At 36.5% G+C, this 21,238-nt stretch overlaps 1 protein-coding gene across 1 annotated transcript in view; it reads left to right on the top strand.

The window, feature by feature from the left end:
- Nucleotides 1-21,238, top strand: part of LOC100891864 (DENN domain-containing protein 3) — a 54,397-nt gene that overhangs the window by 6,979 nt on the left and 26,180 nt on the right. Inside the window, exons 5-18 of the mRNA XM_030987723.1 lie at nt 305-413; nt 3,098-3,295; nt 3,930-4,070; nt 4,931-5,037; nt 6,296-6,454; nt 8,413-8,640; nt 9,836-9,987; nt 14,228-14,277; nt 14,886-15,022; nt 15,527-15,702; nt 16,461-16,559; nt 17,951-18,131; nt 18,688-18,818; nt 19,452-19,672. Coding sequence (XP_030843583.1) covers nt 305-413; nt 3,098-3,295; nt 3,930-4,070; nt 4,931-5,037; nt 6,296-6,454; nt 8,413-8,640; nt 9,836-9,987; nt 14,228-14,277; nt 14,886-15,022; nt 15,527-15,702; nt 16,461-16,559; nt 17,951-18,131; nt 18,688-18,818; nt 19,452-19,672 — 2,089 coding nt within the window. The remainder of the gene's footprint in view (nt 1-304; nt 414-3,097; nt 3,296-3,929; nt 4,071-4,930; nt 5,038-6,295; nt 6,455-8,412; nt 8,641-9,835; nt 9,988-14,227; nt 14,278-14,885; nt 15,023-15,526; nt 15,703-16,460; nt 16,560-17,950; nt 18,132-18,687; nt 18,819-19,451; nt 19,673-21,238) is intronic.

Below are 21,238 nucleotides of genomic sequence, written 5' to 3'. Positions count from 1 at the left end.
TGTATGTGTACTACTTAGTAGTAGCATATTATTTTTCACAAGTGTGTTCATAACTTCATGCTATTTGCAATTTTTGGGAAATGTTTTCAGTCATCTTGTTTTAAAGGTACTATTTCCCGGCCAAAATAAGGTTAGAAAGACATTACTAATTTAGAAATTCCCTCAAAACGAAAGGTCCATTAGTTGTCAAATCAAACTTAAGTGATTGTAATCACCTAAGTAATAGTCTGATTTTCAGACCCTTCCTATATGTTTGATACTTTCTCTTTAGTCTTACATACGTTTTTTCTTGCTTGTCTTGTAGTCTGGTCCCAGATCTGTATGCCAAGCCTCAGAAGATGAATGTGTTACTCAAAGAGTTTACCTTACAACTCCTCATCATACCTACACCTCCTGCTGGAAATCTTTACATCGTGAGTATCATTAATATTGAATGTACATTTAGGTCTTGTTATCGTACTCTCTCTCTCTCTCTCTCTCTCTCTCTCTCTCTCTCACTCTCTCATAGCTATCTCCTTTCTCTATCTCTCTCTCTCTCACTCTCTCTCTCACTCTCTGTCCCTCTTTCTCTCTCTTTCCCTCTTTCTCTCATGCACTCATTGTTCTCTCTCTTTCTCTCTATCTCTATTTCTCTCCCTCCATCTCTCTCTTCTCCCTTCCTCTGTGTTGCATAGCAACATCCCTAGGATGATTTATCTTACATGTATGTACTGACTTGAACTATGTTATGTTTTCAAATTTTTAAGATTAATGTATATTTTTATAAACTCAAATGTGATTTTCTGTTATTTTATTGTGAATCGAAATGCAATTCAGCTTTCTGGCTGCTATGTATCATTTTTGATAAACCGTTTTTACTTCAATTGAAGTCATATTTCCAGTATATATGAATTTATTTATAAGCATTTATTTCATAATCAAAATAGACGGTGGTACAAATACATCAAAATTGTACAGACGTATATCACAAATATTAGTTAAATGGATATGAATTAGATATAAGCCTTGTTTTTATCATATGAGAATGATGTGGTTTATGTGGAGTATATTGATGACAGAGGGCTGTGGACTAGAGTCGGTGAGAGAGAGAGAGAAAGAAAGAGAGTTATGTATTTTGTAGCATTTTTAGGAAGAAATAGCTGCCTTTCAAGTTTCAATTCATCATACCCACCTCTCTTGCTGGAAACCTTTATAATGTGTAATTCTTTCATGGTATTGTGATTATTCTATTCTGCAGCAATGTGAGGGAATTCTTTTTATATATTATACATAACATTAGGACATAATAGGACAGTACAGAATAGCCTACATTTTGTCTTGTGTGTATGTTGTATTTAGAGACCATAGTTGATGTTTTTAGAGGTTTTCTTAAAAAGCAATATCAGTCTTTTAGTAGAGCCTCAAATCAGTTCTTTGGTCTACCATTGCAGAAATTACATTGACAGGATAAAATACTTTCTTTCATTTTTTGGAACCATGCCCATTCCTCCTAGGCTTGATGCCATTATATACGTGTTGTTTCGAGTTGCAAAGACTTTGTTTCTCTTAATGTGTCTTTCTTTCTCTTTCCTTTCCTGTAATTAAGCAATTATATGATTATGTCATCATTTTCAGAACAGATGTTGATTCTATTGGATATAATTTTGTTATTGCATTTGTGAGTGACAATGTTGTACAACTGTAGACTTACATGTATATGGAATGAAAGAAGAATATAATGGTAGATTTAAAACAGACTGAAAAGAAGGGGGGAAATGAAAAAGAGAGATGAAATAAAATTTGATGCAATGAAATAAAGAATTATAAATTGAATATTTATCTTTCAAATGTAAACTGTACATGTGAGAGAACATGTATAATTTAATGTTGGAATTGTGATTCACCCACCAAGTTTTCAAACATATGTGTTGAAGTACTGCTCAGCATTCTCATTCAATATTCAATTTTTACATTATCAAGGCAGTGTAAGCATTCCATATCGCCCTAACTAGGCTGTCAGCTCCTAGCTAATGCCTGTGTATACCACGTCCTGTTGACTTCTTAATGATGTTTTTGTCATGTTCGCCTGGGAACAGATGCCATTACCAAGGTCTACTGAATCAGATATTAGTCTCAGACAACAGGCTTTTTCATGCACACAACATGGAAATCAAAGATAGATCTACTTACAATGTGTAGTATAAAGAGAAAGCTAGACTCTGTAACAGCCTTTTCAGGTTAAAAAAAAATGATAATAAAAAGAACTTTGACCTGTCAAATCAAGGTTGCTGTTACAAAATGTATTAGTCCCAATGAATGTGTCTTCCATGAACATTTGTTTATATCTTACAGCCTATCTTGATAGGAATCTTATACAATACCTCTAGCCTTATTTTTCTATATTTTGGTAGCTATTTATCAAGATATTCCTTAGCACAATATGATGAATGTACATTCAACTCATTCTCCATCAAAAGAACATGTTTATGCCTTTAGTAATGATTGTAGACCACACGATCTGCATTCATTTAAAAGCTTAATCAAAGGATTAGCTTGTGGCTGGACATCAGGATGTTGTGCCGTCAATCTGGTGGATATGTGAGAAAGAAACACAGAAACAGACATACAGGAAAACATGGGTTCATACAAACAAATGTGTAGGCACACACCAAAAAAGGGAGAGAGGGAGGGGGACAAGAAGAGAGAAAGAGAGAGAGAGAGAGAGAGAGTGGTAGATGGAGAGAGAGAGAGAGAGGGGGGGGGGGCAGAGGGTGAGAGAGAGAAAAAGAGAGAATTTTAATCATAGAGAAGTGAGGGAAACGAATACCTACTCAGAGAAGAGTAGTGCTCCATGCTTTATTTAATGAAAGATATAGGGTTAGGATTAGGGCAGGGGCTGCAATGGGTTTTAGGTTAGATTTACAGTTTAGGTGATAAATTGTACAACAAATTGGTTCCAGATTGAAGTTGATGTATTGACTTCTGAGCAATTGTCATTTGGGCATGTGTTAGAGAACCCATTTGTTTCTTTTATGTTTCTTTTTTCGAGATTGGTGTAAATTGTTTTCTTCAACTCTCACAATTAATTCATATCATTTTTGCATTGTCTTCCAATTAGTCCCTCATGTTGAATGAGTTCACCATCAGCATCCCTCCTCCAGACGATCCCGAGAAGCCGGTCGTCAACATCTCTCTCCATCTCCCGTTCCTCTGCTTCTCCTTGGACGACATCCTCAAGATCATCTCAGCCATCCTGACCCAGCAGAGGCTCATCTTCCTCTCACATGATTACTCTCTCTTGGTCCCAATTATTGAGGTTTGTGTGATGCTTTTCATTGATGTCCCTAATCCAGATTTGACTAGGGTCAGGCTATTAAGGCATATATTCCCAGTTGTTCATGTAATGTACAATATCAAGTGTAATATAGACTTTGTGGTATGTTCTGTATGCCCTCCATGTTACTCAAACCGTAATCAGAGTTGTGTAGCATAATATATTCCCATACTATATTCTAAGTCAGCTCAAAAGAGTTTGATGGTGTATGTTATGGGTTAGTACTTTCCTATTTTTTAAGTAAGTATTTCTTTTTTGTAAATACATGTGTATAAATTCTCTAACAGCTGATTTTAATAAGACAGAGTTGTGTCCTAATTATAAAGCATTAATTCAGAATGGTAAACACAAATGATGTTTTGAAGAGAGAATTCAACTGTTCTCCCATTATTTTTAAAAAGCTATTCCATCTTCATAATTATTTATCCCCCCCCCCCCAAATAATAGATGGTAAATAAGGTATTTAAATTTTATTGTGCCCCATTTATCTAAACATGATTAAGCCTTTAAAAATCCATATTAACTTGTGACTATCAAAATGATGTTGTGCTTTTGCAGGTCAAGTTTTGTTCTTCTCAAATAACCTTCATTATATCTTTCCCTATCTTGCGTGTAGTGTTTCTTCTCCTACATCCTGCCCTTCAAGTGGCCGTTTGTCTACGTTCCGGTGGTCTGCACTCAGCTTCTTGACCTGCTCGAGGCTCCAGGGTGCTTCATCATGGGCTGCCATAGCTCACATAGAAGCAGGATACAGCAGGTACGATGGACAGATAGTAGGAATGGAGAGGGAGAGAGAGAGCGAGAGAGAGCAAGAGAGAGAGAGAGCAAGAGAGAGAGAGCGAGAGATATGGTTGGAAGAAACAGTGTGGTAGATACATAAGAGGCTCCTGGATGCTTTATATTGGGCTGCCATAGCTCACATAGAAGCAGGATACAACAGGTTCGATTGACAGATAGCAGGAATGGATTGATAGATGAATGGAGAGTGAGAGAGAGATGGAAGGAATGAACATAATAGTTGAAGAACACAGTGTTAGATACATGTAGATTCATAGGAGGCTCTAGGATGCCTCATCTTGGGCTGCCATAGCACACACAAAAACAGGTAGGATTGACAGATAGTAGGAATGGATTGATAGATGAATGGAGAGTGAGAGAGAGAGAGATGGTATGAATAAACATATAATAGTTGAAGAACAGAGTGGTAGATACATGTTGATGCATAAGAGGCTCCAGGGTGCTTCATCATGGGCTGCCATATAGCACACATAGAAGCAGGATACAATGGGTAGGACTGACAGATAGAAAGAATGGATCGATAGATGAGTGGAGAGAGAGAGAGGGGGGATGGTAGGAATACACATGACAGTACAAGGCGAAAAAATAATACACATAATTAAACATTTACAACTACAACAAAACAGGATAAGTATACAATGGAAAAAATACAATGAACAGTCATTTGTAATAGCTATGTAAGTTTGGGCAGTTGAAACATTGACTCAAGTATCTTGTATAATAATATTTTTATAATTATTATCCAGCAATAACAGATTACAGTGCTCTTCAAAGCATAGAGGACACTATTCAACAGCTAATTTCCCCTCTCTCTTATAGATTGAAGGACTTGTTATAGCTGACATAGAGAAAGGCACTCTTCATGAATGTCCTACATTGTCTGTTCCAAGTCTGCCTAAAGCACCTGCAGAAGGGTTCAAAAAGCAGTAAGTCATATTTTCGATTCACAGCCAGAAGGGCGTTAATTCATGTACTTTAACAAAGAGTAATATTTATTTGTATTGAATTGATTTCCTTGTGCCATTGTTTATGTTATGCTGGTTCGGATAAACAAAGAAACATTATCTATATAATCATGAATAAAGTCCACTCTTATTTTGAATGATAGTAAATGACTTATAGAATACCACTTTAATATTGTGTTTACTCTTCACTGTATTCCGGTACTCTGTTTTAAATTCTTTACAGCTCTATCTGTTTTATGTAGGTCTCTATTATGTTATCCCTGGCTGACTGTTTCTATTTTTCTGTGTCTGGCTCTGTGAATTTGTTTTTGTTCATGTATTTGGGGGATACACTCCCCCACAAAATAAAGCAATCATCAAATTTCTTCTGTTCTATGTGACAAATATCAAGATTCTCACAAACATAATTTGGAGCAAACATTGCCCTAAAGTGGAGTGTTATACAAATAAGACATGATATGACATTATCTTTATTGCACTATGTATTTGTATTCCCATTCAAAATTATGGCTGTTGTTTTCCAGGAAAGGCTTGTTGATTTGTCCATATCTTAAGACCACAACCATCAGATATTCCTTATCATTTTGACTCTTGCCTTTTACCCAGTGCCTGTACAGTAAACATCTTCATCTTTCATTTGTTTGTCTGTCTCTACCTTCTCTCTCTCTCTCTCTCTCTCTCTCTCTTTCTCTTGCCCTCTCTTTCTCTTTCTATTGCTTACTCTCTCGCTCTCTCTCTCGCTCTCTCTTTGCCTTTATCTTGCACTCTCATTCTCTCTCTTTCCCCTTCTCTTGCTCTCTCTCTCTCTCTCTCTTTCTTTTTATCTTGCTCTCTCTCTCTCCTTTTATTGCTCTCTATTTCTTTCTCTTTCTCTTGCTTTCTCCCTCTCTATCTTGCTCTCACTTTCTCTTTCTCTTGCTCTCTCTTTACCTTTATCTTGCTCTCTCTTTTTCTTTCTTTTGCACTCTCTTTTTCTTTCTTTTGCACTCTCTTTTTCTTTCATTTGCACTCTCTTGCTCTCTCTTTCTCCTGCTTTCTCTTTCCCTTTCTCTTTCTCTTGCCCTCTCTTTCTTTTTCTCTTGCTCTCTCTCTCTCTCTTGCTTTCTCTTTCTCTTGCTCTCTCATTCTCTCTCTCTCTCTCTCTCCCCCCCTCTCTCTCTCTCTCGCTCTCCCTTCCTCCCTCTCTCTCTATCTCTCTCTCTCTCTCAAATAAATGAAGGTTCTACCATGCACGCGTGAAGTACTACGAGCTCTCCACACTGGGTCGGACTGTCCCTGCCACGCTGGAGATGGAGAGAGCAAGACGACAGAAGATAGACAGACAGTTTCAGCAGGAGATCCTTGATAGCTTTCTGGAGATGTTTGTCCACATATTCAGGTAATAAACAAAATGATGATAATACAAACAACGATGATCGCACAAACAATATAACTTTTATTGGTTGGGGTAATCATAACATGTAGTGACATGTATTGACCTTGAAATTGAGTAGGTATAGAAAACTAAATTGAAGATTGGTATTTAGGTAATAAAATAACTATGATAATAAAAACAAAATAACTTTAATTGGTTTGGGGTAATCATAACATGTAGTGACATGTATTGACCTTGAAATTGAGTAGGTATAGAAAACTAAATTGAAGGTTGGTATTTAGGTAATAAAATAACTATGAAAATAAAAACAAAATAACTTTTATTGGTTGGGGTAATCATAACGTGTAGTGACATGTATTGACCTTGAAATTGAATAAGCACAGGTAGAAGCCGAAAGAGCAAGTTATGGTGACTAAAATTTGATTTATTGATTATTCTTAATGATCTGACTTACAGTGAAATAGAAACAGGCGCTTTTAAGATCAAGTAAATATCCCACTTAATGTCTGTTTATTCATGCAGTTTCATAGAAAAGCCAATTGAATTTTGAGCTTTGGGACTTGTGCAATTGAAAGAGTTTGAGGTATGAGGGTTAATTAAGTATGTGATTTATCTCGTTCGACAACCTCTTTTAAGGGACAAGCCATCATTGGAAATTAGATTCTACAAAGTCATGCTAAAGTTTAATGGTGAGATATCACTTTTGTAATACATAATGAACACAAATAGTGGTGTAAATCTACATGTTTTGTTTGTTTTAAGTTTTGTAACAAAGGTAGAGTTAGAGAAGAAGGTACCGTAATTAACGGTGTATAAACCACCCTCGTGTATTAACCACACCCCTCTTTTTCGCCCTAAAAAAAAAAGCCAGGTCCGTGTTCAAAAACCCACCCATTGATTTGTGAAAAGGCCCCGGGAAGGTCTTTCATATAACTGCGAGGTGCAGCTGAATGTGTAAGATCATTCATGTAAATTAAAAAACAGTAGAGGACCTAGGATAGAACCTTGTGGTACGTTGTTCAATAGAAGAAAAATTGGAGGAATTATTATTATAAACTACATATTGAGATCTATCAGCAAGATTACTTTCAAACCAAGATGACAGACAAATTTGAATGTTGTTCTAGTTTCCGAGTGGTGAGTCAAAACACTGATTACTGAGCTGGGAGACATTGCCAGGCATAGCGCCAGATGGAGGGTATAAGACGCACCACCGAATTTTATTTATTTTTGGCGGCAAAAAAGTGTGGTTAATACACCGTTAATTACGGTAAATCTAATCACTGTTCAAAATTAACACAATGTGTGGAATAAAATGTGTTTGATAGATGTATTCAAACAAAGGTCAGAACCGGCATGAGATTTTATTTTTAATGCAAATTTTCAGAAATATGCATCCAATAGCTGGACAATGCACCCTTCACACAGGCACATGATATTAGTTATGAAATGAAGGAGACAGATAATGTTTACCATAATAAATTATCTGTTCAGTATAAATTCTTGTTGTTCCTCTCACACAGGATTGTAGTTTGGGAAATTTTAATTATTTTCTTTGTGATAAATTTTGGTTAAGTTTTGCATCATTTTAGAAAACAGGCTCATTGACACAGGCTTACCCTTCCTATGCTAAACAATAATCTTTTCAGTATCATTTGAGCATTCAGAATAGTGACTGTTCTTTTTTAATATAGACTGGTTCAGAAGTTCAGAAGCCTTTGTGAAATGAAAGTCTCTAAATTAACAAAGATCTGTTCTCGGCATGAAACTAAAAATTGCAAAAATTGACATTGTAATCTAACCATTTTTTTTTTAGAGCTTTCTATCTGCTTCACAAAATCTTCTTGACTCATAGTAATGATATCATAATGTTACTATTGAAGATAATAATGATGAGAAGCATTTAGTTTCCTTTTAAATGTTCTTTCATTGATCAATTTATGATGTGAAATATCAACCAGGGAGCTTCCAGAGTTCATGAGCATGGATCAGCGATGGTTCAAACTGGAGGAGTTTGTTTCCTCCCGGGCGGAGGAAGAGAAGGACTTCTATGCCGAGATGGTCCACTCCCACATGTTCAAGCCGTTCCGGGAGGACCGTCTGGACCAGAAGAAGGACTACTACGCCCAGATGGAGAAGAAAATTCGTCCACCGAGTCTCAACGTGTCCAGCGTTGTGGACCAGGGCAGGTACGTATGGTCACTAACAGGGCCATTCTTAAAGGCATCGTTTAATAATGTTAAATCTGAGATGCATGGCCCTACATGTACGTGTTATCAGTGTCTTAGAAATGATCATCAAGTGCCTCAAAAAAGTAAAAATCTTTGAGTGACCGGTTTTACCATACTCATTTTCCCCAATAGACTGTAGTGTTATGAAAACTGTTAGGAAAACAAATTTCAAAATTTCAATTTCCAATCATAAATATCTTGATAATCAGAAAGGCCATCGGCTTGTAAATTTCATGGGGTTCCTGACTGACCTAAAGATTTATAATGATCATTGCAGCATGAGCTGTATCCAGAATTTTGTTTCAGAATCTGAGACAAAGTTACCCAATCCCTTTAATGACTGATTCGTGTATAATGCTCTTAAACACTTCCCATAGAGTACGGAGGTGTGACGTCATACTGGCCAAGTTGTCAAGGTTGTTGGTTTCTAAACAATTTAGTGTTAAACAATGGTGTGGTGGTCGAACCAGCCCGAAACGCTGAATTTGCCCTGCTCCAGCCCGTTGCTTGAGTGATTTTGCAGTGAACCTCATGGGCAGGCTCTGTTGTTTAGAACCAGTAACCTGGACGACGAGCAAATTTGATGTTAGCATTTCGGTACTCTATCAAGTCCAAAGCGTATAATTTTTTACCTGGTAATGACCTTAAATATGAATATTCAAATTTTGAACCAATGTAGGTGATGATAGAATAACAGTGAATCACATAGTTGAAAATGTGGAAAATAAAAATACCTTAAGAACTTATTAGAATCGGTTTACTTTACAAGAAATGATACAATTTACTATGCTTTTTTATATCTAAAAAAACACATCACATTTCCATAAATCACAATAGTAGTCTGCATTCAATAGTATATTGGGTTTTTTTCTTCAACAACTGTATATAACTGTATATATCAACACTTAAAGGTACAAAATCAATATAAAGTATTTTCATTGATCAGGCTTTCTAGATATGAGACCTTATAGTGGTCTATTAAATCCCAATTTGCCCTTCCCCCTCTAAAATCCTAGACAGATTAGACTTCAGTACACCCGATGTCATCCCTGAGAAATATTACTTTGCTTTCATTGAAATATTACAGCCAGTTTCTCTATCTGTTACACCTAAACACAACACCATCAATTTTGTTTTCTTCTGTCATTTGTAGACTTCGTAAGCAGCAGAGTACAGGACAGGCTATGCCTGATTTGAGACGACGCAGAGTATCCGATGGAAGGAGTTTCAGCGACACAGGTCAAAGTTCATCTGATCAGACTGCGCAGTTCATGCTGCCTCTCTTTCATATCCCATACACTTCAGGTAATTCATAAATGTCTGGTCTGTGAAAAGCTATTTGTTTCATTTTTTTTTTTTTTTTTTTTTTTTTTTGTTCACCTTCATGGAACAGACAGGAATTGGGAAATGGGATTTTTAAAATGAATGTAACTTTTTACTGTCCTTTGAACTGTAATACAAAATAAACCCAATGTGTTATGTTAACTAAAAATTACTATGAAGTTCATCAATGGTATTTGAGTAGAGGTGTTGTGGTCGAGTGGATACCTCAGCGGACTGTCGATCACAAGGTCTGTGTTTCGAGTCCCGCCGTGGCACCAATGTCCTTTGGTAAGACATTGATCTACATTTGCCACACTCAACCAGCGCCGTAATGGCAGCAGTGCTAAAGCCAGGGTAATAATCGGGAGCGCCGGGAGGGTCAAGTCTGACAGTGTTGAGCACTATACAAGAACCCAATATTATTATTATTATTATACATTTTTAAATAAGGCAGTTTTTCTAATAAAGCTCATTTGACACGCTGAATGACTTTAATATCGTATTACTTTGATCTTACTTTCTTTTGGGGATGCATTTTGATATAGAGCTATATATTAGTGTTGAGCCTTAGATTGATAGTAACACAGTGCTATACTGCCTTGATTTATGCGAACATTTTTTTATCAAGATTTGATATAGAATTTGAATGAAAATGCTGATTGCTGTAGTTCTGCATGTGTATTATCGATATTTCCTCAACAGATAATGAAAATGATGAAGGCATCAAAACAGTAGAGTTTCCGTCAGAAAAATCAGGTCTGTCATCCAAAGCTGGAGGAGTGGCTATTTCATTTCTCAAAATACTTGATGATTCCTTCTCTTGCATCATTGCCAGCACTATATATGAATTATTGGATTGATTCTGTCCAAGTGTATTTGCGTGAAAGTCTCTTATTTTCTTGCATCATTACCAGCACTATATATCAGTTATTGGATTGATTCTGTCCAAGTATATTCACGTGAAAGTCTCTTCTTTTCCTTGCTGACATCTACAATAGTAGATTTGGCAAACTATCTTCAAGTATCACATGATATACACATACTTGTAGTCTCCATGGTAGCATAGACTTTTGCCGTGGTTGTAAACTTGCTCATTTTGAAGCATTGTATATTCCTTCATAGTATGGAGCTTCATTTCATTACCTTAAATTGCGTTCCATATTTTCATGACATTCTAATGATTTTCACTGATTCATACTCATTTTATACACATATATTGTCAGTTATTGTCAGAGCCAAGGGAGCGTAGATTAGTTTGAGTTAAGACACTTCCGGCTCCCAACAAATTATTGACTGTTTATAGTCTTTTCCATGTCAATATAGGAAAACTTTTAACTTTTGGGGGACCTTTTTATGCCTCCGCCACCGAAGGTGGTGCCGGAGGCATCATGTTTTGGGGTTGTCCGTCCGTACGTCCGTACATCCGTCCCGTTTGACCGTTATCACAATATCTCAAGAACCATTTAAGATTTAAACTTAAGACTCGGGAATAGTATTTATCACCATAGGAAGACGATCTGATTAGATTTTGGAGTACGTAGGTCAAAGGTCACAGGTCACAGAGGTCAACTTATGAAATTCCTTGTATTGAGTTTGTTAGCGCGAGATCTCAAGAACCATTTGAGATTTAAACTTCAAACTTAAGGATAGTATGTATCACCATAGGAAGACGATCTGATTAGATTTTGGAGCACGTATGTCAAAGGTCAAGGGTCACAGAGGTCAACTTATGAAATTCCATACATCGAGATTGTTATCATGATATCTCAAGAACCACTGGAGATTTAAACTTCAAACTTAGTGATAGTGTGTATCACTATAGGAAAACAATCTGATTACATTTTGGAGCACGTAGGTCAAAGGTCAAGGGTCATAGAGGTCAACTTATGAAATTCCATACATTGAGATTGTTATCATGATATCTCAAGAACCACTGGAGATGTAAAAACTTCAAACTTAAGGATAGTATGTATCACCATAGGAAGACGATCTGATTAGATTTTGGAGCACGTAGGTCAAAGGTCAAGGGTCACAGAGGTCAACTTATGAAATTCCATACATTAAGATTGTTATCATAATATCTCAAGAACCACTGGAGATTTAAACTTCAAACTTAATGATAGTGTGTATCACCATAGGAAGACAATCTGATTAGATTTTGGAGCACGTAGGTCAAAGGTCAAGGGTCACAGAGGTCAACTTATGAAATTCCATACATTGAGATCGTTATCGCGATATCTCAAGAACCACTGGAGAATTTTCACTTCAAACTTAATGATAGTATGTATCACCATATCATAATATCTCAAGAACCACTGGAGATTTAAACTTCAAACTTAATGATAGTGTGTATCACCATAGGAAGACAATCTGATTAGATTTTGGAGCACGTAGGTCAAAGGTCAAGGGTCACAGAGGTCAACTTATGAAATTCCATACATTGAGATTGTTATCATGATATCTCAAGAACCACTGGAGATTTAAACTCCAAACTTGTTTAAATTGCTCTATGGCGGAGGCATCATTTTCGACTGCGCGCAGTCAAAATTCCATCTAGTTTAACTTTAGTTTGGCAAACAGAATTTTTTGTTTTACCTAGATGTATGAATAAAATTACAGAAAAATAGGGCAGGGGAGAGAGAGGGTGTGATAGATAGGAAAGAGATATACAGAGAGAGAGAGGGGAGAGAGAGAGAGAGAGAGGGAGAGAGAGAGAGGCAAAGAGAGAGAGAGAGAGAGAGAGAGAGAGTTGAATAAATTTATTAAAATCATTGTTGTGGCCACAGGCCAAATTGATAAAAAAATTGTACATTTGAGTAAATTAAAACAAGTATGACCTAGCATTGAAAGCTCTTGCTTATTTCAAAATATACTTTTCATATGCCTTCAAATTCTTCTGCTGTTCTCAAGTATATCTATCCTACACAGCAATGGAAATTGTATTTTAGAAACAACTTTCTGAGCCCTCTTCTGCATTTTCTCCTATTCTTATGTATTTAGAAAGACACAAGTTGTCACACCAATAAATTTTCGCAGTTTACAATAACATTGTACCGTTGGGCTTTAAAAGGGTCTGTTTGCTATCTATAAGAGTATGTTCAGTCCGAGTCATGAAAAGAACTAGGTGAGAGAAACGTACTCAATGATTTAGACAGCTGTGCTGTTTGTAGTATAGATGAAGGGATCGCAGGGAAGCAGGGTGGTTAAGGTACAGTGTGTTATCAGTCAAGAAGCTGCTGGGAGCTGAATGGAAGCAGGGTCAAAGCTCTTGGATGGGTGCTGCTGGTATTGCAGACTTGCAGATGGTGATTGGTATTGGTGATTGGTATACAGATAAAAAAAAAATTCTTCAAAGATTTAAATCTTGCTCTGTTGTAAGTTTACCAAACATTCAGAAACTACATTCAGTTTTCTCTCATGTAAACTGTATACAGTCATATGCCTTTCTACTTCAATGTCTTATCTATTATAAAATGTATTTTGGATTACTATACAGTGCGTCCCAGAAAAAACGAAACCGAGAATTATCGATGTTTTATCATAACTTAGTCACATTTATAATTACTAAATGACACATATTTGGAAAGTTTAGAGCCTCTTTCATTTGATGCAACTCATATGATGCATATTTCACGCATGAGTGATTAAAATGAATTTGAAGAGAGGAAACCAAAAAGTCATTTGGCGGACGGTATCTGAATTTCAAAAAGAAAATCACATTTCTAGAAAGTTCATGCATGGCTGATTGTCAAAGAAACGGAGTTAAGTCTGTTGTCAACTCTGTTTATTGCTTCTGCAGGCACCCAGTGAAAACAAATTTGTTTGATAAAATTATGGAAATGCAAGCACTACTTTAAACAAACAGAACTTTTTTATTCCTCGCTCATTTTTCCTGATTGGGTGTCATCTGAAAGGGCAGAAACTCAATTTTCTAGAAATGTGATTTTCTCCTTGAAATTCAGATACCGTCCGCCAAATGACTTTTTGGTTTCCTCTCTTCAAATTATTTTTAATCACTCATGCGTAAAATACGCATCACGTGAGTTGCATCAAATGAAAGAGGAGGATCTAAGCTTTCCAAATATGTGTCATTTATCAATTATAAATGTGATTAAGTTATGATAAAACATCGATAATTCTCGGTTTTGTTTTTTCTGGGACGCACTGTATATTTCGATTATAAAAAACTATATGCATATTTTATTCTGAAATCTTTATGCAGCCCAACATTTCTTCACCAAATGTATTGAGCAGCTGGACCATTCCATTGAGGTAAGGAGTAGTCCTGAATACTTTAAACCCCTCACAAATCTTAGTTACCGGTAAACCTAAGAAAATCCTTGACACATTTTCTGCTTTATACTTTTACCAAGAGCTATTAGTGGCGTAATGTTTTTAATTTATGTAACAGAGAAGTTAAAAAAACCTAATCATGGCACCCAATTTTTTAAATAAAGTTTTGGCACCCTCCGTTTTTTCCATCACATTGAAACATCAAGCAGCGTACTGCAATTTAAAACTTATTACATGCCTATTGGTACCTTTAAGTGTCTTCCCATGAGTGATCACCGGTCAAGCTTAACATGTATAGAATTCTGGTGTTCAAACTCATTTTAAAATTACTCTTTTAATTTGAGATATAAAGCAACAAAGAGAAGTATTTTCAGTTATAAAGCGTAATTCATTTTTCAAACTCACCGAACCCATTCTCATCTACTCCAAGTACAACTGTAGAGCATTTCTTATTTTGCCACTCTTAACATGAAATCTGTTATTTCCTGAGATATTTTTAATTTCAATAAATACCTTCAAATAGTTGTAGAGAGGATTGTAAAGAGTTTTAGCATCCATTCTTGTCTTTCTCATGTATGGTCCTACAGAGCTGTAGACAGCCAGCTCTCAAGGCTTCCTACCTGTATCTAAGAGGGATGTTCCATGTAGCATGTAACTGCCCTCTCGATGCACTAGATGACTTCCATAATCTACACAAAGCAGACCTGTCTATCCTACCTACTAAGTGAGTTTATTGCAGATTAATAACATTTTGTTTTAGACATTCTCATGGACTATTGGCAAATTTGCTTCTAGATTTCATAGATATAAATTGTAGAATGATTGAGTTTTTGGTACAAGATTGATGTGAAAAATTTCTGCTGCATTGAAAACTTGTCTGTTTCTACAGTTTACTTGATGGTATGATTCATAATTAATTGTATTGATGCTTTGAATTATTTTAATTCTTTTCAAAATCAAATTATTTTTTCTCTCGATTGACTTATGGAGAGATTGTTGTCTTGCCAAGCTCAGGTTTAAATTTTGCATGAATAAAACTAGAATCTATTACACTGACTGATTTAAAGTGTTGACACCTGAGCACTTCTTCAAAATTGTAATGCGTCTGATGTAATGATATTCTCAATGGACTAATGCCACTTCTAACTCAAGTCCATATGGGGCAATACAAATGTGATATTACCTATTCGACCATTGTGGAGTATCTTTGTAAATACTTTCTGTGCAGCCTGATCACTGAGCTGATGAACAACTTGAGTGCAGAAGACAAGGATCTCCTCCACAGAAGAGAATTCTACAAGAGAGGTGAGATCCTACGGAAGATCAGCGAGCGCCGTGCCGCACCTCAGATCACTGCCATGCCCAGTATCCAACCGGATGACCTGCCTGAAAAAGGAGAACTAGGTAAGCATGGAAATAGATATTTTCAGCCAGCCAGAATATGAATTAAAATATCAATATTACACATTCTGCAATATGACACCTGTTGCACTCGCTTACTATAACACCACACGTTGTCATACAGTACCACCCTAAAACCAGTCCTGGGCCCTGTCTTACAAAGAGTTGATATCAATTGCAACTATGTATATAAAAGATAGGAGACTGCAAACTTGCGATTGATTGGAGGACTTGATTGATTTGGATTAATCGCAACTCTATGCAAGACGGGCCCAGATATATTTACACATGTAGGCTTGAGACATGTTTCTACCTAGCCTATAGATATCACAGCAAGGATATTTCTTGTGATATTTTGTTGTATTCAAGGAGTGAGGGAGTTTACCTATTGGATGCTGTCTAGAGATTAGCTAAATTTGTATTACTGCAGAATCAGAAACTTTGATGACATGAAACTTTTTGTGAATTGCACAAATTTAGTGTAAGTGAATTGTGATTTAATTATTTTTGCATTGCAAAAATCTATTGTGAATCTGAACCAGGTATGAAATTAAAAGATATTTCATGCATTCAAAAATTTCTGATTTTACAGTATATAGTATTCAGATTTTTAGGTTTGAAAGAGTTTATCGACTGCATGCAGTTCTTTGAAATTATTTTAGTTTGAATATTTTTTTTTTCTTTTTTTTTCTAGGTTTGAGGGAGTTATCCACTCAGAGATTATTTTAATTTTCATAGTTTTTGGTATTTGTTTTTTCTAGGTTTGAGGGAGTTTATCCACTGGATGCAGTACTTAGAGATAGCCATTGATGTAGATGTGATTGACAGGCTGTTCAATGCTTTATCAGCAGGATCCAACTGTGAGTAGCAAAACAAATATATATTAACCTATTCTCTTCAAATATACTTTTGCACCCTTGTTGTGAAGTTTTTAAATCTGAGGACTCCCTTCTTCTTGCATTTATTTTGTCAATAAAATAAATGAACTGATATTTTGTTATACAAAACCAGTTGAATTACACCTGTAGACTATCTTGGCTCACTTTATTTATTTACACTAACAAATGTGTGACAATTCAAAGCTTGTTAGATTACAGGAGAGTAGAAATCTACAAGGAATGTACGCATATTTATTTTTTGCAAGAAATTTTTAAATAATGAGTCATGTAATCAATAAAAATTTAAGTCTTTTGGAGACTGTGATGTTACCTTAGAGTTATCTACAGTAATGAGGATCTGAGACATTATTACGGTAGATAATTTCACACAGGCGAGTGTCCGCCCGCAACCCACCATCGGTATGCACTTGTATTGTGCAGCGGTTTACTGTTAAACCTGTGAAAAAGTGGTTACTAATATCAATGTTTTTTTGAAAAATGCTCCAAATATATCATGAAAATTGACACGAAACAGGGAATAAACATAACGACTTTTAACTCATGATCTTTATTTGGACATTTGATTAATATTTACTTCATTTTGGGTATGTTTTAGTAGGGTATCTCCACGCCCGAGTTACGGATCAAATTTTGGATAGGTTTCTGAACAAGCGCCAAAGTAAATATAGAATGAGCAATCATGACATGAAAATTTGGTACAAAATGACAAGTTAATTGGCTTGTGAAGAAGTTTTCATTTTTCTGCCGAACGTCCGAACCAGGCCTTTGCGTTCGGTTCGGTTTGGCTCGGTTCGGTTTGGAAGTGCCATGTTCGGCGAAGTTCGGTTCGGCGGTTCGGCTACAGCACTACTTGAAACTACGAAGGCCTTGATTGACTTAATTTTACTACATGGTATATATGCTTCATCATATATTTCACAAAGTGTCACCTGTGTTTCAAACAAGTGAGACAATTCTGATAGCATAACATGCAAAATTTACTTTGATTTAAGTGTGTCTCTTGCTACTTATTTCTTGTCAGGGGTGCCAAGAAGTATTAACTATCCTGTAAACCAATCACTTTTATGGCAAGAAATCTGCATTTGCGCATGGACAATTCTAATGACCAGATTCAGTCAATTTTGTGGCATGAAACTTTTGGAAATCTGGGTCCCGTTTCGTAAAACTTATAAATAACAAATGCTAAATTTTTAACTTTGTCAAATTTGCTCTTGGCCAATCAAATGCCACAATTTCAATCACTTGTTATTGATATCAAGTTTTAAGACACACAACACTGGACCTTTTTTGGTGGAAGTTTTATCTTACCCATGTTCAGTACCCTAATTTCTCTTTCAATTCTCTTTGTGTAGTCCTTGATGCAGAGACTTTCATCTATTTCTACGAGGCATGGAAGGAAGGACTAGAGGAGACAAAGTCCATACCACTGAGTATCTACAAGGAATACTTGGAGAGCACTGAGAGTGTTCTCAAGATGTCTTCCTTAATCAGAACAGATCATGGCATGGGAAGATTGGTCTTGACTGAGAAGAGGTACAGTCATTTGGAGATAATTTTAGTTATGGCTTTGAGGAGGAAAATGACAATGTTTGAATATCATGTCATATCATTCTACTCATATCATATATAACAAGTGCCTGATAAGTAAATGGTTTGCCCTTAGCTTCTGATGATTTTTAGTGTAATTTTCTGTATGGAATACCACATTGAAATTACATGTACTGCTTGCTTAAATCTGTCTCTGCCTAATTTCATAGCACCGCAGCCACTTTTCTGTGCACACACACCTTTCCCTTTATTTTACACAGTTTAATGGCACTGTTGAATGTACATTACTCGCCAAATCTTTTAAGTGAAAGTGGAAAATGTCAATTTGTTTAGAAAGACAGGTTTTTGTCTGTGATTATATACAATCATATCAGAATATTCCTGCAATTTAAACTAAGATATGTGGATGTGAAGGATGTTGTTTTACCCGTCTTTCCCTTTGTCACTCCTTAGGTATAACTGCATGTCTTTGCATTCTCTGGAATGCAAATTTCCTGCAAGATGTATCCTGTATAAATTTCATATTTTCCTTATTTACTAGGCTCTTCTACATGGGCGAAGGCAGCAATATCTACAAAGAGATTGTGAGAGCCAGAGACATAGAGAAGTTGGAGAAGTTTGAATACTTCAACATCCTCCTCAGCTGCCAAGCCCTTAGGATATACAGCACCAGTAAGTAACACTAACCTCAGCATGTTATGTAACTTGACCGCAGAGCAATGGTCCCCGGAGAATGTGTCATAGATCCAGTCGGTGTTTTGTCACCTCATTCTGTACGTCGTTTACATGGTGGATAGACAATGTACTCTTTAGCTTATACAATGCAGGTTGTATCTAATTACCAGCTAATTTTTGAATTCCCACATGCGTTCAGTTTTAGATGTATGATAAACAGTTTGGCAAAATCTTTCATTTGTCATATAACATGCAAGAGGTAGCTAGTTTTATTACAAATATACAATTCATTAATTAAGTAGTAACAAAATGTACAAGCCATTTTTACTTTTCCTTTATGCTTTTATCATATTTTTGCACAGTATTGTTTGCCTGATTGTGTTTTGCAACATGGAAATGTGTATAATGTACACAAACATTGTATACAATGTTACAACATTACATCAAGCACTCATTTGATCACTCTTGTATATATTTACTCCATATTTCTTTACCAGAGCTCAATACGAGTCCATACGTTGCCAATTTGAGGGCAGAGCGTTAGAGCTGGTTCACACTGATCACTGAGCTGTGACATCAAGCACTCATTTGACCACTCTTTTGTATGTTTACTCTATATTTCTATTCCAGAGCCCAATACCAGTCCATACGTTGCCAATTTGAAGGCAGAGCGTAACAGTTGGTTCACACTGATCACTGAGCTGTGGGCCGGGCGTGTCATTGCCGATGCTCAGAAAGATCCTCAGGTAGTGCAGCAAGCCGCAAGGAATGTGAAGCTGATAGACTCGGTCATACGGAGTGCAGAGAATGAGGATGCAACTCACGCAAAGCATCTTGATAGTGCAGTATGGGTAGGTATTAGACGAGGGTCCTGTAATCAATTCTTAACAAGGGAGGTTTGATCGCTTAGTGGTAGAGCAGTGGACTTGTAAACGGGAGGTCCTGGGTTCATTGCGCCAGTGCCCTTTGATAAGGCATTAATCCTCATTACCAAGTCCCTCGAAGAGGACTTAAAGCCATTGGTCCCCTGGTTGCTAACTTACAAGCAGTCATGCTTTCTTAGCAGTGAAGTAAATCAATCAATCAAACAAACAAACTAAGTGGGAAATTTACTATTTTATTATCAAGCTATTGAACATATTTGCTTGGTATGAATCTCTCTATGCTCAGCAAAAGTCCTTTGAGCCTTTTTTGGCCCCCAACTTTTGTTACATTAAAACGCCACCGATTTTGTTCAGACTCTTTTAGTACCAAATTGCAAACTTGGCTCATGAATGGCCTCAAAGTACCTGTCCATAATTGTTTTCAGTAAAATATAATATAATATAATGATAAACTATCATGTTGTAACATTTTTATGCCTCCGCCACCGAAGGTGGTGCCGGAGGCATCATGTTTTCGGGTTGTCCGTCCGTACGTCCGTCCGAGTTTGCGATGGTATGCTTGTGTGTTTAGTTTTACGTATGAGATATCCTTGTGTGTCACTTTAGACTTGTGTGTCTAGCCACACAAGAAAACTATCATATTCAGTGTCTAAGATGTCTGACATGTCATTTCTAATCAACTAAGATTTAGTCACACAAGAAAAAATTTTCCCCAAAAAAGGCCCAAAATAAATGTCCAAATTTTAGAGAGGGGTTGTGTCCAAGTAGCCAAACGGAATAGTGCCATCTACAGTTGACATCCAGGTAGCTAGGTACTATGCGCATCTACAGTACTTGTGTGTGTGTGTGTGACTTGTTAGTGTGTAGTATTTGTAAGCAAAGTAGTAGGCAGTGTATGGCTCTGTGTATGTGTGTGTCATGGGTGGATGGTTTTGTGTGTGCAGTGTATATAATACATGTAATGTTTTTTTATGCCACACAAGCCTTAATTTTCTTGAATTGGACAGGGGTAGACAATAATGTCGTTCTGCCACACTAGCCTTAATTTTCATGACTTGGACAGAGGTATATAATACATGTAATGTCTTTCTGCCACACAAGCCCTAATTTTCTTGACTTGGACAGGGGAAGATAATAATGTCTTTCTGCCACACAAGCCTTAATTTTCTTGACTTGGACAGGGGTAGATAATAATGTCTTTCTGTCACACAAGCCTTAATTTTATTGACTTGGACTGGGGTAGATGACAATATCTTTCTAGCAACACAAGCCTTAATTTTCTTGACTTGGACTGGGGTAGACAATAATGTCTTTCTGCCACACAAGCCCTAATTTTCTTGACTTGGACAGTGGTACAGGTATATAATACATGTAATGTTTTTATGCCACACAAGCCTTAATTTTCTTGACTTGGACTGGGGTAGACAATAATGTCTTTCTGCCACACAAGCCTTAATTTTCTTGACTTGGACTGGGGTAGATAATAATGTCTTTCTGCCACACAAGCCTTAAATTTCATGACTTGGACAGGGG

The sequence above is a fragment of the Strongylocentrotus purpuratus genome, unplaced genomic scaffold (genome assembly GCF_000002235.5).
Source record: "Strongylocentrotus purpuratus isolate Spur 01 unplaced genomic scaffold, Spur_5.0 spur5_contig_839, whole genome shotgun sequence".
Taxonomy (NCBI): Eukaryota; Metazoa; Echinodermata; class Echinoidea; order Camarodonta; family Strongylocentrotidae; genus Strongylocentrotus; species Strongylocentrotus purpuratus.
The sequence above is the reverse complement of the archived record's forward strand: the minus strand, read 5'-3'. Positions and strand labels throughout refer to the sequence as shown.